Below are 17,789 nucleotides of genomic sequence, written 5' to 3' on the forward strand. Positions count from 1 at the left end.
CACTTCAGCAGCGACCTTTGACTTGTCTTCTGACATCTGTAGGAATTAAAAGTTGTCTTTTGTCTGGCAGAAGCATGGGTTCGTTTTTTGTTTTGTTTTAAGACAAGGTTTTGATACGTAGTTCAGGCCGACCTTGAACTCACTATGTAGCCCAGGCTGGCCTCAAAGTCATGGAGATCCTCCTGCCTCAGCTCCCCAAATGCTGGGATTACAGGTGTGTGCCACCGTGCCGGATGAAGTGTGTATCTTTTTTCCAGGAATTCCTGAGAGACTGTCCCTCGCTCCTTGGGGCGTACAGGCAAGCCAGAGCATGTAGAGCAGCCTTCCTGCTGGAGGTGACTGAGGATCATTAATACACATCACCTCGTGTACATTTCAAAGCACTTTCACTTGTATCATTTTTTTTTTCTTTTTGAAATCTTTACAATCACCTTTGAGGTAGATCAGAGCAGGAATTATCATCTCCACTTTGTAGAATAGTCAATTAAGAACCAGAGGAGTTCTTCTCATTTCCCGAAATTGCTCAGCAAGTTAAAAAACATGTGAGACAACACCCGGGGATTTATCAGCTGCTGTGAGGAAGGGTGTGGGAGCGGGAGACAGCGCACAAACAGTAGCTGCTGTTCACCGCGTTCCCGCTGAGTGACTGGCTGTGTGGGGCATTATATCGTGTAATTAGCTCATTCGATGGTCACAATGGATACAACTGCCGTCTCCTTTGCCGGTGAGGGAACGACCCTGTGAGACTAAGTCCTGGTGCAAAGTGGAAGTCGCCCTGGGCTGGTAATTAGCAGAGCCGGTCTCTTTCGGCTCTGCTTGTGCCGCTGGGGCCCTCCTGGACCCAGCCAGGCCCCCTGCACGGCCCCATCTGATCCTGCCGGGTCACCTTAGGGTCTGGTTCCTGAGACAAAGACCTAGCACAGCCTGCTGACGAGGTTGCAGTTTCCACAACCACACGCGATGCCCCGTGCTCCCCAGGGGGCAGGATGTGTGGACGGGACAGGATGGGGCAGCACCCACATGTTGAACCTGGCCTGCCCCTTCCGCCTCTCCACATAGTGGTGAGACCAGAGACCAGTTCCACACCTGGCAATCGCTCTTTATTAATGTGGGCGCTTTGGGCAGCTCTTTGTTATGTCACGTCATGGGGAAGATTTATGGCCACTTTAAAAGTGGCTTTGAAATGAGACAAAACTCAATATTGAATTATTATTATTTTTTTAGCCTCTTTTTTTCCCTTGGGATTGCAGGGCCTATGAGATCAGCTTCCTCTCATTAGCATATTCCTAATGAGCTCTTATTAGGATGAAATTCATTGCAGAAGTGGAGGGTGATGAGGGATCCGGGGCTCCCATGCCGGTGCCTGCCCTTGGCTGTGGGCTCTGCTCATGAGCCTCACCCTAGCGACCCCATCGATGTCCCCAAAAGGAGCCTGGGGGCTGTTCCTCGGGGTTCTTGGGGCCAGAGGGCCTGGGTTTGAATTCCGGCTTGGTGCCTGCCCTGGCATGAGCAGCTGGCACTCTTTGAGCCCCCAAAACCCAACAGGTCTCATAAAACCCTCAAGTAACCATCCGTATGGGAGGGATGTGTCCCCTTTGCTTCGGGCCGGACCCCAGTACCTGGCATGTCAGTGGGGCTAGGAGTGGGGTGATAAAGGGGCTTGGCCTGCCTATGGGTGTGGGCAAAGGCGCACTTAGGTGCCGTCCCTGATGGGCTCCCAGCATGTGGCTCAGTGTCCCTGCCCAGTGGACAGGGGCTATACACCTCTCTGCCCGTCTGATGCTGCACAGGTGTACCTAGGCGCGGCCAGGGACAGTCCTGCTGGAGTGACGTCACTTCCCCTTCCACCTGGGCCCCAGCAGGCTTCTTTATAGGTAGCGACATTTTCACTGTTGGCTCAAGCAGACCCTTGTTGTGTCCCCCAGTGACACTCTGATGGGGCAGGGCAGCCCTGTGATTGCACAGCAAAGCCAAGGTCTGGGCAGAAAGGAAGTCCCAGGCTGGGTCCTGCGCTCCAGGGTGAGAAGTGAGAAAGGGCCAGTGGGCCAAGCCGCCCCCTCCGTGGACCTTCACCTCGACGCTGCTATGAGCAGTTCTCAGCCTGACTGCTCCTGAGAACCCCCAGGAGCAGTGAGCATGGTGGTGCATGCCTGTAATCCTAGCGCTCTGGGAGGCTGAGGCAGGAGGATTACAGGTTCAAGCCCAGCCTGGGCAACCACAGGGTCCTCATGTGCAGCAGGGTATCTGGGGTCAGAGGTGACAGTAGATGACACAGAGTTTGAGAAGAGGCTCCAGGAAGGAAAGGGGGAAGCCGGCAGAGGGCAGAGGGCTGGGCTCCCCAACAAACAGTGCACTTCCCAGAGCTTGTTTTAGACAGCCGCTCTGCCTGGGGAGTAGGTCGCTTGCTCTGTGCGCATCTCCTCTCAGAGGGCGAGACTACATCCCTGTGGGAAAGACTTCAGGAGGCCGTGATGGTGGGGGCGGGGGAGCTGGTGGCCCTGGGCAGCCTTTCCTCCTGCGCCTGCGCTGGAGGACAGGAAGGGCCCGGGAGAGCGCTCCAGGCAGGTATGGGGCTCCAGGAGGGACCCTGCCCTGCCCTGCCCGTGTGCTCCCGCTGCTGTGAGCCCCTGAGGACTTTGTAATGCTGCAAGGAGCCTTCGCTGAGTTCCACATCTGTCTCTCGGATGGCAGGACTACTGTCAGCCTTTCATAAATGGTGAAACGGAGGCCTGGGGACACAGTCAGGCGTCTTCCCATGGCCCTAGGGCTGCTGGATTGCTGCGCAGAACTCAAAGCCAGGCCTGCAGGCCCGCAGCCTTTGCTCAGGCAGGGCCAGGCACTCGAGAAGCGATCGCAGCTACGGTTAGGGGGAAACAGCCCAGAGATGGGGGTGACTCCTTCGGGTCGCACCTCTGCTTATTGGCAGACTGGGGCGGAGAGACCTGGTTCTGGCTTCTCTGCCGCAGGCCTGTGTCTCTAGCCCTTGGCTGGGTGCTTGGCTCAGGCCGTCCATGGAGAGGAGGCTTCAGACAGCCCTGTCAGTGCATCCTGTCCCGCGGCAGCCCCCATCTCCGCCCTGCAGCCGCTGTGCCACTCACCGCTCTTCCCGCCTCTTCTGACCACAACACGCGCACGCACGGCTCTATTTGGCTCCAGTGCTTGCTCCACAGTGGTTGAAATTGGCTTGAAATAAATGTCTCCTCTGCCTTCCCTTGGGCGATTTTCTCCACGGCTCCACTCTGCAGAATGATCTGCACGCTAGCGGCCCCTGTGCCGTCTAGAGCTGTCCCCTTTGATGCAAGGATGGTGCCTCCCTGCCTGCCGGGGCAGATGTTCCCGAGGGCCACGCAGAGGTGGCTGCGGAATCCCACGACTTGCTGCCCCTTCCCAGTTGCCCTGATGCAAATTTCTGGGTGCCTTGAGCAGAGATTAATGTTAAGAAGGGGTGAGGAGGCTTCGTACTTTTTAGGGGAATTTGTGTATTTTCTGGCTGGGGCCCTGAATGGGGGTACTCACTTTTGGGGTGCAGCCCCTGTGCTGCCTTGCTGGAAGCTGGCCCCTGTTGTGGCAATCCCCATACCCTATGGCGGGAGGGAGGTGCAGGGGACCGTGTGCCTCACGGAGCCCAGGCTCACCTTTCCCATTCATGTCTCTCCCTGTGAGCAGCTCCTGACGCTGGCCCTGAGGTTGGGGTGAGGAGCAGGTCCACTGAGGGATCGATCGGCACTGCCTCTCTGGCCCTGAGGACTGAGCCAGGGCTGGAGTGTAGGACCGGGGTCCTTAGACGAACGGGTGATGCGAAGGAAATACATAGATGATGCTCTCAAGTAAGAGAGAGCGGTCCAGGAGCTCCTGCATCCTCATCTCCGCTGCTGCCTGCTTAGGTGTGCCCCTCCGCCCAGGCCTCGTCGCGGAGGCCGGCAGTCTCCCGCATCTCCTGACATCAGGGACCTGGTGGACCATCTCGTGCTTTCTCAGCCAGGTCCAGGAGAGGACCCAGCCCTGGTGCCTGGAGTGGTCATTCTCCTGTGCGTACAGGACCCTACCAATCATGCACCGCCCTTGGGAGAAGGCAACACAGTCACGCTGTCGCTTTCTGGGTGCTGTGGTACAGAGGAGGATCAAAGAGTTTGACAGAGGCTTCTTCTCTGCTCATGGAGGACAGTGGCTCACCCAGGAGGCCACACTGCTGGCCCAAGCTCGTCTTCTGGATTCTGAGCCAGTTCTGGGAGCAGAGTGCCCCCCCCCAGTCTCACGCGTGTGTGCATGCATGTGTGTGTGAAGGAAGCTCTGGTCCAGAGTTGAGCCATCCCTGCCCCAACACACGCATGCACACGCAAGCTCTTGCACAAGCCCTTGGTCCTCCTCTGGAGGCAGAGCGATGGACAAGCAGCTAGGAAGTCCCAAGCTTCCGTCCTGGTCGTGAACTTCCAACCGTGAGCCTCCATTCTGTGCTCTGTGAATGGACGTCGCGGTAGCCACCTCCTAGAGACACAGTGCGGAGAGGGGGGACCGCGGACCGGCCTGGTGTTGGCCTGGGGCGAGCCTGGGGGCCGCCCTCTCCTTCCTGGGACTGGTGCACGGCTCTGATGCATGGATGAAGCGTTCATTGACGGCTTGACCCGTGGCCATCCAGGCCTTCCTGAAAAGGGCTGTTGGCGAGTGTGCTTTGGGTGCTGTAAGGGCACCAAGCCCAGGGTTAGTACGTGGTGCTCACCGGCTTCCGGTCCTGGTCTCTCTCCGGCTGCCCACACGCGGCCCCTATGCCTGCTCTGGCTGTCTGCTCTCTCTCCACTCCCCCTTCCCTTGCTTTTCCTTCCCCGCCTCTTGGCGCTGCCAAACGTTCAGGCTGCACAGACCAAGCAGGGTTGGCAAGCTGCCGCCCGCCCCCACTGCCTACCCCGTCGGGTCCCTGTGTGTGCTACAGCACATTTAGAAAGTTGGCACAACACAGAAAAAGAACGTTGGGGAGTATGGCTCAGGCTTGGCAAAAACTTACCTTTTCTACCTGTTGGTGATTCAGCGTGTGAATTAGCCCCTGCTGGGCCGGGGGACCTGCCCGCCTCCCTTTGGCGGGGAGCAGAGGGTGGGTCAAACTTCCTGGTTTCCTACACAGCGGGCAGCTGAGCAGAAAAGGCCTACTGTGTGCTGGCACCCATTACCAAAGCCCCTTTTGCCATGGCGCCCTTTTCTTTCCTGCCCAAGTAAGTGGATTATGCTGAATGGGATCAAATCTGTCCGGATTTATTGGCATTTTGCATGATTTCAGGATCATCATTCTGCAAGGCTTTATCCTGTTGGGCACTGGGGGCGGGTGTAAAGCGAGGGAAATTAAGCTGCATAAATTAGCAGAGCAGAAGCTAGTCCTGGAAGCAGCTTTTCAGGGGCACAAGAACAAAACAAAGTAAGCAACCCTTGGGGCTTTGGGGTAGAAATGCAGCTTGGAGACCCGGATCTGGCGGCCCTGTGAACACAGTCAGGGGCTTTGGCCGCCTTCCAGTTAACTGAAGGGTCCTGTTAATTGAGATGGGCCTACACTGTCTCTTGACCTCTGCTCGGGATGGCCTGATGACCTGGGTCCGGTCCCCTCAAGTCCTCCTTGTCACCTGCCGTGCCTCTTTCGGGCCCAAATGCCTGTGTTGGTGTTGCTCCCTGGAGCCCGTGAAGGAACTGCCCTGACATGCTAAGCTTTTTAATTTAGCACACACCGCGCGTATATGCCCCTAGACAAAACAGAATTGATTTATAATTCTCTTAATGGAAGCACAGGCTTTAGTTGCTCCAGAAATAGATCGTTACCTCTGCCACCTTTTGTGATTTTTTTCCCTCCTTTTTTTTTTTTTTTTAAACCCCATTGTGGTTTGAAAATATGACGTTTCGTTTCCGCCTTTCTGGATAATCCATCTGATGGTAGGCAGTTCTTTTCAGACTTTTAATTGATAGCATGTTTGTTCGTTTTTACTTCATTAATTAATGCTCTTCCCAGGCCCCCGTGGCAGGGGCTTTGTGTAATGCCCTCTTCCTGTAAGCAGGTGCTTTTATCCTTAATGAAGAATTTCCTGGAAAATAGTGAAATAAACAACGAGTAATCGGGCCAGGAACACAATGAATCTGGGTGTGTGTGCCATTCTGCAAATTAAGCCTGGGGAGAAAGGAGGGACCGATTGCCTCCGGCTCGGGGATGTTTCTGTGGGGCCGCCCTTTGGGGGCAGGGTGTTGAAGTCCTGGAAGGTGGGTGGGCTGGGTGCCGGTCCAGGGCACCAATGTTGAGAGGGGCAGTCTGATGATAATGCTTGCAGCTGGGGAGATGGCTGCAGACACAGCTTAGGCCGGAAACGAAGCCAAACTGGCTGCTGCTTCAGACTTGGAATCATCGCTAGTTTTAGACTGCGGGTCAGCAGGACCCGGTTTGGGCCAAATTGCAAACCTAATGAAATGCATCTTCAGTCTCTTTTCTTGCCTTCTGGCAGACTGCCCCGCCCCAGGGAGGCAGCCCTCCGAGGCCCAGGATCCCAGACAACTCCCCTCTGTGGATGTGGCCCAGGAAACCTTGCACTGCCTTCCCCCGTGCACCCTCGGCAAGGCATCAAGAAAATAATGCCAGCCCACTGGTGTTTGAGAGCTCACCTGATGCCCGACCTTCTCGTGACCCTGAGTCGGGTTTTATTACTGCACTTGAGGAAGCTGGGTCTCCCAGAGGCCAGGTGACCTTCCCAAGGTCACACACTGGTAAGCAGCAAAGCTGGGATCAGGCCACAGGAACCCAACAAGACGCCAGGGCTCCTGGCATGTCTGGGTGTGAGACCAGGGGTCTGAGCAAGTCCTGGAGGCAGGTGAGAGGCCTGGCTGGGCTGTCATGTCCTGGCCACCAGCCGGAAATCATCAGTGGCACAGACAAAAGGCCTCAGTAAATTTCTTTTAAAATCTGAATGCCGGTTCCATGTATTAGACTGAATAGAGCTGACGAAATTGTACATTATCCATCCATTTTTCGGTGTCAGAAGATCATTCTGGGTCTTTGAAGTGGCATAATGCTCTTAATCACAGCATAGATATAATCACAGCGTGGACGTGTGCCATCCAGTTGCAGTGGCAGCTCCTCCCCCCAGCTGGATGGCTTCAAGGGCTGCCTGGGAAGCTTCACAAAGTGGCCTGTGTGCCCGGCTGTAGCAGGCTCCGGGCCCAGGGCGTCTGTAAATCCCCGCTCCTTGGGAACGTGCCATCCATCATTTGTGGTCATTCACTCACACATGCTCATAACACTTTATAGAAATGGGATCATAACAGTCACAGGTTTTATAACCCATGCTTTCACCAGAATCATACATCTGGGTCATCTTTCCATGTCAGAGAATTTGTCTTAAAATATCTTTTCTGATAACAGTGATGATAATGCTGATTGTAAGAAACACTAATGTCACAAAAATTCTTGACATAGAAAACACAAACTTTTTTTTGTCTTTTTGATAGGGTCTCCCTGTGCAGTTCAGGCTGGCCTTGAGCTCACTTTGTAGACCAGGCTGGTCTCGAACTTGCAGTGATCCTCCTGCGTCAGCCTCCTGAGTGCTGGGATTACAGGCGTGCGCCACCATGCCCGGCTGAACCTTATATTACTTCTCCTCCTCCCCGCCATCCCCAGGGATGAGCAGTGTTACTGTGCTGGTGTGTGGGTCTCCATATTTTCCCATGCCAATCCTTTTTATTTTATTTTTTTGGCAGTGCTGGAGTTTGAACATAGGACCCTCGTACTGCAGTCATCTACCCATCTTTGGCCTTGGTTGGTTTTAGAAACTGAAATGGCTGAAGTGGAACGCTGGGTTAAAAATGCATGTTGGGACACCTTGATCTGTATTCCCGCGCTGCTTTCCTGAGCAGGTGGGTGCACACATCCACTGCTGGTGCACAAGAGCGGGGCGCTTTAAAGCTCAGGGCAGTGGGTGTCTGGCTTCGGGACCTCCTGCCTGGACCCGGGAGGAGTGTGGAGCAGCTGCCCTGTCTGATGCCCAGGTCTGTGGGCTCGAAGGCTGTGTAGCTGGTGGCTGGGGGAAGGGACCCTGCGTGTGAGCTCCAGGTTAGGATGGAGGCCAGTCTTAAAGGTGCCCGGAGGGGACAGAGAGGTGGGCAGGAGCCAGGGGTCCCAGCTGTCCCCACAGTGCTGCCATTTCCAGCCCTGGGCTACAGCTCATGTGCATGCTGTGTTATCTGTTGAATCCTCAGAGAAGCTGCGGTTCTGCCTGCTTCACTTTGTAAAAGAGGAAAAGGAGGTTCAGAGCAGGCAGTAAGTATTCAGGGCCCGGGAGAAACCAGCTCTTCAGGCTTCTCTGTTTTCTCTCTTTTCTGCTGGGAGATGGGGCAAGGGCAGGGCAGAGAGGAACATCATACATGAACTTGCAGAGCAGGAGGGGCCCAGGGACAGTGCAGTCTGATGCTGGCCCCAGGAACACGCAAAATGAAGCTCAGAGAGGTTAAGCAACCTCCCCAGGGTCACACAGCAAGCTGTTGACTCAGTGAACAGAGGGGAAGAGCAGGACCTGTGGGAAACCGGGGCAGAACTTGGGAGAGAAGACCGAAGGGAGAAAGGCGTGCAGCTTTCTGGGCCCTCATGGGAAGCTGGGGGGCTGGGCCAGCTGGCAATGGACCCCCCATTCAGAGTGGACTCAGCGGTCCTGAGTGGGCTCAGGGCAGCGGGAATAGAGATGGGCCAGACTCGGGAGGCGGGCCCTGTGGGAAGTTTCATGAGCATCTCTGCAGAGGTTTCTGATTTCCCTTTGCATCTGTCTGCAGCTTTCTGCCGTGGACAGGCCTTGAGCTTTGGATTAGCCTCAGCCTGGCCTACTGCCCTCTGGCAGGTGTTCGGGGCCTGCCCGCGTCACCTGGGTGTCATACTGCCTGATAAATGTTTTCTGATGGATGGACCAGAGCTGAGACTGCCTTGGTCACTGTGTGGTTGACTGTCCCAGAGCCACTGACACACAGGGCCAAGCCTAGATCCTCTGGCAGGGGGTTTCCATCAAGATTTTTATTCTCCCTCCTCCTTAGAAATGCTGGAAGCCAGAATCAGAGTTCTAAGGCTCTCTGTGGGTCAGGAGGAAACTGATATTTTATTGAGCACTTTCTATGTGGCAGACCCTGGGGAAAGTGCTTCACCTGCCGCTTTGTTTAATACGTGGCAGCCTTGGGGCTGAGGATTTAGCTCAGCGGCACAGCGCCTGCCTGGTAAGCGCAAGGTCATGAGTTCAATTACCGGTACCGGAGAAAAACAAAAACAAACAAACAAACAAACAAAAATATCTATCTATCTATCTATCTATCTATCTATCTATCTATCTATCTGGCAGCCTTGGGAAGCTTGGCTAGTATGAAGGATGTGAAACCTGCAGTACCCAGCAGGTCAGTGATTGTATCTGGGTCATGCAGACGGTGAGGCAGGAGCAGGATTCGAATCCAGGTCAGGAAAACTCCACCATTCCTTTGAACTGTGAACCCAGCTTGTCCTGTGGCCTGGAATAAATCACCTCACTTTGGGGGACACTTGCCCCTTCTGGGGGATGAGCTGATGGCTCTGCCTTGGGGCTGGTTCTGCTGTCACACGTCTTGCCGTAAGCTCCTCATCCTCGCAGCTCGGCTCTGGGGAGACCCTTGACCGTTTGGTGATGGTGATTCTCCAGGATCCGGTCTGCAGCACCCTGGTCACACCCAGGCACTTGTGGTTGCATCCTGTGGTTTGCAAAATGCTTTTCCCAAGTGGGTAGCGCGGGGACTCAGTCCACACGGAGCTGTGGCCCTGGGTGGCGGGGTTGTCTTGGAGTGTTTCGGACGGAGCTATGGTTTATAGCAGGGCATGGAGGATACCCGCAGCTTGTGGACCCCAAGCCCGGGAGGTGGGAGGGGCAGCCTTCAGTGGGCAGGTGGGGTGGGAGAGGCTGGCGGCCTCTGACTTGGCCAGGCTGGCCAAGTGTGCCCTGATTTGCACAGAAATGAAAAGATGGAGATAGTTGCTTTGTGAGAAATGGAATGGCCTAAGAACACAGATAAGTTTTCTCCCTTCATCTTCGGTTGGCTGGAGGCTGCCGCGCGGGAAGGGGAGGGGTGAGGGCCCAGAAGCCAGAGGCCGCGGTAATGGGCAAAGGGGCCGGCGCGGTAGGAGTTCTGCGATTTCCTCCCCCGCCCGAGGGTGCGTGTGATTTCTCCCCAGCCTCACTGTCAGGGCTCTTTGCTCCAGGCAGGGCACGAGGGGGCAGAGGCAGGACAGTCTTTTGACCCTGATTAATGCTCCCTGCAGCCCTCCATGGTGCTGTTTTCCAGGATTTGCAGCCCAAGGCTTCCTGGGCAAGGAGAGAGCAGAATTTATATCAGGGCCTTGGAGCCCGGCCTCGGAGGAGGACGTTCACCACGTCTCCTCTCGCCGACAGAGGCGACATCGGCCCCCTCTGATTTATCCTGGTGGGACAGGCACCGGGCAGGACCTCTGCACTGGGGCTGGAACTTTCTGCGCGCTCCCTCAGTCAGGGGAGTGCCCTTTTGGAGATTAAGAGCTATGGATTTATTTTTTCTGAAGTTGTTTTTTTATTTTAAGTACAGTGAGATTAGAGAATGCTCAACCTAAAGCCAGCCCCTGGCGGGATTGCTGGAGGGCAGGAGGCTTCATCAAGGCAGAGGATGAAGCCTCTTAATTATGGGGGCTGCACTGAGCTCCGCTTTTCATCTCACACTAATCAGAGCCTGGCAAGGCCGGGGAACAGAGAGGGGCTGGGGCCTGGCAGCCAGCGAGAGCAGTGGGCAGGTGCTGAGGAGGACGGGCCGGCTGGACCACGACCTTGATGTTTGTCCCGTGTGTGCAAACTTGGCTTTTCGCAAATAGGGGATTGTGTGCATGGGTGCGTGCGTGTGTGCACCCTGTAAATAGAAGCTGGAAATCTCTTTGCACCCACATCCCCGGAAGCCTCGGCTTGGGGTCCGTGTCTGTTGCTTCCTGAACCCGAGACGCCTTTTCATGCACCACTCACCGCCTGTCCCTGCCTGCAGCCTGAGCTATCGCGTGGGCCTCAGTGCCCACCTTGTGCCAGCTTCTGCGGCAGGTAGGCCTGGTGCTGATGGGGTGGCCCAAGCAGGGGTCCCCGAGTCTCTCTCAGGATGTCACGGGTGCCTGCTGTGTCTCAGGCCTGCAGACAGCTGTGCAGTGCTCATAGCAGTGCCCCGAGCAGTGTGACTAGCTGTCGGGATGGGTCTCTCGTGTCCTCTGACAGCCATGCGGCTGATCCTAAGGCTGGGGATGAGTGGGAGGTTGGAGGAGGAGATTGGTTGGCGAGTGCGCCAGAGACACAATGTCCTAGGCCCCCTGGAATGCTGCAGGAGCTGGGGACAGAGCTGGGATTGTCGCCGCTGAAGCCCTGGCGCTGTGATGAGTGTGTTTGTGAGCTAAGGTGGAGTGGTGCAAGGGGAAGGAAATGCTGTGTGGGCTCCAAGGCCTGATGGAAGAGCTGAGGCCACATCTTGGAGGTGATTCTAGGGTGCAACAATTTCCAGTGTAGGAACTACAGGTGCATAGACTTGTACTGCCCGCTCCTACCCAGGGCCCGCACGGGCATTAGCGATCCCCACAGCAGCTTTTCCAGGGGCACCTTCTCAGTGGGTGTTCTAAGTAGTCACTACCATCCATCCCCAGCACTTTGAGAGAAGAACACTGCTGAGGCTCTCAAAGTAGGGTCTCACTGCTGCAACCCCTGCACCAGTTAAAATTGTAGAGAAGGAAGAGCTCCCTGGGAAAGATAGGATGGGCAGAGAACGGGCTCCAGGTGCGTGGACCAGACTGTGGAGCTCAAGTTTCTGCACAGTCGGGAGGATAGGGCAGGGAGTGGCAGGGAAGCAGGCGCAGTGGGGACTTTGCACAGATGGAGCGTCAGGTCATCACTGCCGGTCCCGGGACAGAGGCCATCTCCTTGTCTGTCGGTACCTTGCCCCTTGTATGTGTGCTGGCCAGTGTCTGCAGCTGGGCCTGGCCAGGTGTCGGCTGTCCAGGAGCCAGGCTGGACTCCACAGGTGCTGGTGCTGGGGATGGTGGGGCCCCAGGCTGAAGGTAAGGGCCTTCCTGGGATGTCACCAGCTCCAAGATCTGCTGTGCCTGAAGGGCCGACCCAGGCAAGTGCAGAAGCCCTGAGTTGGAGGAAGGACCCTTTGTCACGATGCCAGTGTCTCTTGTGATACCTGATGGCAGGCACAGAAGGGCCTCAGTGTCAGGATCAACCAGTGCACCCAAAGGCTAAAGACACAGGTTGACAGGGACCAGGACTTGCTTCAGACTGGACCTTGAGCGGGAGGAGCAGAGCTTCCCAAACTGCTCTCACGAAGATCTCTGTTCACCCAGCAGTGTCACCAGAAAGAGGTCCGGGGTCTTCTGGGAGCCTGATGTGTGCTGAGATGCGCTGGGACTGTGTAGGACCAAGACACGGCTTGTTCACTCCCGGGGTCCTCTGTCTCCGTGGTTTCTGCCAATACCTGGAGACACCAGTGTCCCATAGAAGCCAGTTTTGGAAAACCCCTTCCAAAGTGTTCCATGTTGTCCATTGCTGCTCCACGGGACAAAGTCACTCTCGCCTACTTTCTCTGCCATCGCCTGCTCCCTCTGATGTCACCCGTCCCCTGTCATGTCACCTGCCCTGTGATGTCACCCACTTCTTCTGATGTCACTCACTCCCTCTGATGTCACCTGCTCAGTCCAGTCTCTTTTCGGTGCCTGGTGCTGTCTCCTGCCCGGAATGCCCTTCCTGTGCCCCGACATTTCCATTCTCCACCATGCTTACTGCCGTCCGCTCCACGGCCTTTCACAGCCTTCCTCGAGATGGGGTCTTTAGTCACTTGCTGCTTTGGGTCCTCTCCAGTGACCTGCAGCCGAGGATGTGTCATTTCTTCGTGTCCCTCACAGCATAGTCCAGGAGGGTGCCTTTGGTCAGTTCTGGCTGTGCCAGGTGTGTGGCCCCCCGCTGTGCCCTGTGGGCAGGAAGGAGTCACCTCTTGCGGACACATTGGCCCCCCAGCCCCATGCATGCCGCCAGGGAAGAAATTCCCCCCCCCCCCTCTGAACTTTGCTCCCTTCCTCTGCTCTTAATATGCAGGGAGATGGGACAAGAGGGAAGGCAACCAGCTGATTTATTTACGTGTCCGCTTCCTCTGAAATGATCCAGGAGCGTTTTCTTATTTAATTATTAATGCCCTAAATCAGACCGTGCCCCCTCCGTTAACCTCTGTCACTCCAGATGGAGTCGCCTAATAACCGCTGTGGCAGGATTGATTTTCCCTCCGTCAGCTCGTAAGCATATGTCTTTGGGGTCCGTCCTCTGGGAGCCTGGGGAAGTCCCCTTACAGTGAACGAGGAGGCGTCACCCACGAGGTCACAGCTCCTTTCAAGCTGCTTTTCTCTCCTCCTGAGTGGAATGTCTGAGGCAAGCTGAAACCCTTCCCTAAACGTCAGTTTCTGAAAGGGCAGCCTGGGGCTCGGCCCTGTCTTGGGGTGCTCACGACGGTGTCAGGAAGATAAAGCAGACAGGAGGGACAATCTCAGGGCAGGTGATGGCGATCCCCCTGGAGGGTGCGACCCGAGCTGTGAGTCACCTGCTGTGGCTGCCTGGGACACAAAGCAGGGTGGGAAGGCAACCTCTGGATATTCAGAGTTGAGGACCCAGGGCGGTCGGGCTGGAGGAGTGGAGTGAGCAGGACTTGTAGCGGGGAAGAGCAGGATGGAAGCCGCGCCTGAGCAGGGAGGGAGGCGGTCGGCATGCATCTTGATGAACTGATTGTGCAGATGGAGCCCAGGGCCTGGCCCGTGCCTGGCAAATGCTCTACCCCTGGCTATCCCCCGGCCTCGCATGCATCATTCAGGTTGGGCCAGGTTCCAGGAAAAAGTCCAAGGGGGTCTGACGAGTCCTCTCTCCTGCCTTGAGTGCTGGCGCCCTTCCTTCCCCCGCTCAGGGGCCTCAGAGGTAGACTTGGCCTCAAATGGGGAACTTGCGCTGGTGAAGTCCAGGTGTGAATCCTGGGCGCCCCCGCCCCGTGAACCCGGCCACAGTCGCTCCAGTGGAGCCGGGAGGGCGGAAGCCGGGCCTCAGGCTGTCCGTCCAAATGCCCCTGCCCTGGCTGCGGCTTGTGCTGCCCACTCCGCCCTGGTCCACATCCTGTTGTTCATGCTGACGCCCGTCGCCCTCTCTCTGCCCAGGCTCTGGGGCTCTCACTACCGGGGGTGTCAGGTGAAGCATCCTGTCCAGTTCTCTCTGACTCAGAGAGAAAGGCTTTTTTTAAATGGAGATTTAGAAAGACTTCTCAAATCAAGGCAAGGATCAAAGGCATCACCCTCTCCCCTCACCAGAGGCCCAGAGGCTCCACCCTTTCTGGTCCTGGTGGTCTCCTGCTTTCACGCTCAAGGAGTTTGCAGATGTCCCCGGGGTCTTCTGGGGAGAACCGGAGCTGCCCAGGTCACAGGTCAGGGCTGCAGAGGGAACCAGACGAGGCAACCTCCTAAGCTGGCATTTGGACTCCGTGCCTGGGGGAGCTCTGTGTCCATCCCTCATTTCTTTAGGCGATGCCTCATCAGCCTGAACCTCCCCGCAAGAGCACGCCCAGCCCCTCCTGATTCTCCCTATGCCCCAGGCCCATCTCTCAGGCTGGAGGAAGAGAGAGGGCGTGACCACCCGTGCCCTCTGCGGCCGGCTTGTTGTGCACATTCCTCTGTGCCCAGCGGTTGCAGAGGCACCAGGGGTATCAGAAGCCGGGGCAGGCGCAGGGGTGAGTGAGCCGGCGATGCAGAGCGGCCGTGTCTCTTGGACTCCGCAGATTGCACGGGAACACAAGTGTCCACTCTTCCCTTGCCTAGCGGAGTCCAAGAATGCATTTGAAATCTGCCTACATCTGCATTTAGCTAGATGATCTCTAGTTTTCAAATAGAAAGTAAGACCTCATTAATCATTAATCTGGGCCCCGTGGTTAGACAGAATTTGTGACAATTGTTTATCTTTGAAGGAGCTGCTGAGAAGGAGTTTAACAAGGAGGTTATTGGGACGGGGGAGGAGAGTGTCTAACCTTTGAGAAGAAAGGAAATCCATGTAGCTGTGCCCTGGGCAGAAGTAGGGGTGGGTGCAAAGTACCCGCCACTCTTCTCTGTCCCCAGGGAGGGTCATCTGGACACTCAGGGCTAATGGGCTTGGTCCCCAGTCATTTTAAGCCTGGGCTCCTTTCCAGTGTCAAAATATTTTCTGTTATGCCTCCGTCCCCAGTTATTAGAAACTGTATTTTTTTTTTTTTTTGGGTATGTTGTTGGTTGAAAAGAAAAGTTATTCTGAATTCAGTTAATCTTTTCAATAAATAGCATCATGATAGCATCACTGCACACATGAGATATTGTGCTATCTCTGTGGGTCATGGTGCTTATTCGGCTTATAGAAGACCCTGGGACTCGTGAACCTCAGCTCCCTTGGGGATGGCCCCACCTTCCGCCATGTCGCCAAGGTTGGCGACCTGCCAGGTGGGAACCCACGGACTAGCGTCTGCTCTCCAGGTGGGGGGACCATAGAGCCCTGGATTGCTGGAACAGGAAGGAGCCTCAAAGGATCAGCTGAGCTTCTCTCACTGGGTTGATTCTTTTTTTTTTGGTTTTGGTTTTCTTCTGGTACCAGGAATCGAACTCACGACCTTGTGCTTGCTAGGCAGGCGCTTTGCCCCTGAGCTAACTCCCCAGCCCCTCACTGGGCTGATTCTGTCTTGCTCAAGGAGCCCTTACTGCGGTCCCCCAGGCGGGTGCTGAGGCCCCTGTGCAAGCACACGAACGCCTGCCGCGTGGTTAGTCTGGCGGTCTGCAGCACACTCTGCCGACTGCTCTCTCAGGGCCCCGTACTGAGCTCAGCCCCTTCTCCCACGGTGGGAACGAGGTGGGTGACACTCGGGGGCTGCGTGGCTCTAAGTGCCAGGCGGGGACCAGGGCAGGAAGCCAGGGACTAAGCTTGTCCAAGATGCCGGAGATGGACCAGGGGGGACATTGCCTGTAGGCTGCGTTGGATGCAGGGTTCTTGGGTCAAGGATGGATACCCTGAAACTATAGCCGGATTGGTGAGATGGCCTATAACTTTCATTCAATTCTTGAAGCCATCTCCTAGCTAAAAACCCTCTAGAGCTGCTGGCCTGGAATTTTGACCTTTCCCTGACTCAGGCTTCCTGCTGTCCGTGGCTGGGAGCCCGCGAGCTGTGGCAGTGTTAGTCAAAGCCCACAAGTGGGAAACATCCAATGCTCACCACGCCACGGTGATGGAGCCGTCGCTTAGCGCGCCTGTTCCCCTGCCTCGTGGAGAAGGCCCAGTGCCAAGCAGATGCGGGGACAAATGCCTGGGTAATGACACCCTTCCCCTGCTTCTCCCTCACAGGGTCCCCATGGCGCTCCCTGGGGCCGGCCTGGCTGTCTTCTTCTTCCTGCAGATGGCCTTCACCCTGAACCCCGAGGACCCCAACGTGTGCAGCCACTGGGAGAGGTAAGACGCAGTACTCAGCTGGCTCCCAGCGGCTCACCCTGGGCCTGGCGGTGTGGGGACAGAGGCAGCAGCTGTCCATGAGAGGCCGCGGTGCAGCTCGGGGACCGCTCAGATGCTGGGGGCAGGGCTAAGCTGTGCGGATTCACAAAATGCAGTGCTTTGGGAGGTGGGCGGGCAGCTTCTGTAACTGTGGTTGGCAGCATGCTGTCCCACGCTTCCCGTGTTTGCACGTTACACCCATTTTACAGACAGGGATGTCGAGGCTCAGAGGAGCCCAATCCCTGTCCGCACCAGCTGGGGTGCAGCAAATGAGGCATTGTGCACTGTGGTCCCAAGCATCTTGCTCTGCGATACAGAGATGCCAGGCCTCGTCTCCGGGACTGGTACCATTGTGGCAAGCACGCCGGGCCAGGGCCCTGCCCTTCTGTCTGGGGAAGGGTGATGGAGGCCACCGCAGGGAGCGGGCGGCATTGTGGCTGCAGTATCAGCTCCTAGGGAGTGGTCTGGGTCCCTGCAGATAGTCTGACTTTGAAGCACAAGGTTAAAGTATTGATTTTGGTGAGCAGAAAGACAGTGACCAGAGACCCAATCAGGAAAAACCGAATTAAACCCTGGAATTGATTGGCCATGCTGACCAGGACGACTCTGCCACTTAGATGCTAATAAATCAAATGAATAAAATTAAGACGAAGGTCTGAGGGGGGAGGCGGGTGGGAGAGGAGGGACTGGAGGCCATGCTCCGTGTGTGGGGGTGCGTGGCTGGCTGTGGCAGAGGACGGCTCCCCATCTGCTTTAGCCCCGACACTTGTGTGCCTGGAGACAGAGGACAGTCCCCAGGCCGGTCACCCCTAGTGACTGGACACTGTAAGAGGAGTCCTGAGAAAATTGGTGACACAGAGAGAAGATAGAGCTGAGCTGAGGAGTCCTCGGTGCCCTCCGGTCTGGACCTTTGCACCTGCTGGCTGTGTGACCTAGGGGAAACATCGGAACCCCTCTGAGCCTATGTCCAGCCCTGGTGGTTGGGAGGAAAATTATTGTTACTTCCCAGGCGTGTTGGGGGATCAGGGGCACCCATCTCACAGAAGTGCTCCGAGGACTGTAAAGCTCCAGTCTTTTCTCCCCGACAACCTCGGCTGCAGAAGTCATCACAGACTTCTGTGCATGTCAGACTCACTAGGGTGCGTGTTCCTGGGATCCTGGCCCCAGAGATGCCGGTTCAGCATCGCGTTTGGGATAGGCTTTGGCCCGTTCTGAGGTTCCCCAGGCCCTTTGCTCGTCCGG

General features: G+C 56.2%; 1 protein-coding gene across 4 annotated transcripts in view; it reads left to right on the forward strand.

The window, feature by feature from the left end:
* The window catches only part of Megf11 (multiple EGF-like-domains 11), a 279,614-nt gene that overhangs the window by 77,411 nt on the left and 184,414 nt on the right, over window positions 1-17,789 (forward strand). For all 4 annotated transcript variants that reach the window (XM_005393705.2, XM_013519007.1, XM_013519005.1 and 1 more), the window contains exon 2: window positions 16,404-16,508. In XM_005393705.2, coding sequence (XP_005393762.1) covers window positions 16,411-16,508 — 98 coding nt within the window. In that variant the 5' untranslated portion in view covers window positions 16,404-16,410. The remainder of the gene's footprint in view (window positions 1-16,403; window positions 16,509-17,789) is intronic.

Source organism: Chinchilla lanigera, unplaced genomic scaffold (genome assembly GCF_000276665.1).
Source record: "Chinchilla lanigera isolate Chin_1 unplaced genomic scaffold, ChiLan1.0 scaffold00049, whole genome shotgun sequence".
Classification (NCBI taxonomy): Eukaryota; Metazoa; Chordata; class Mammalia; order Rodentia; family Chinchillidae; genus Chinchilla; species Chinchilla lanigera.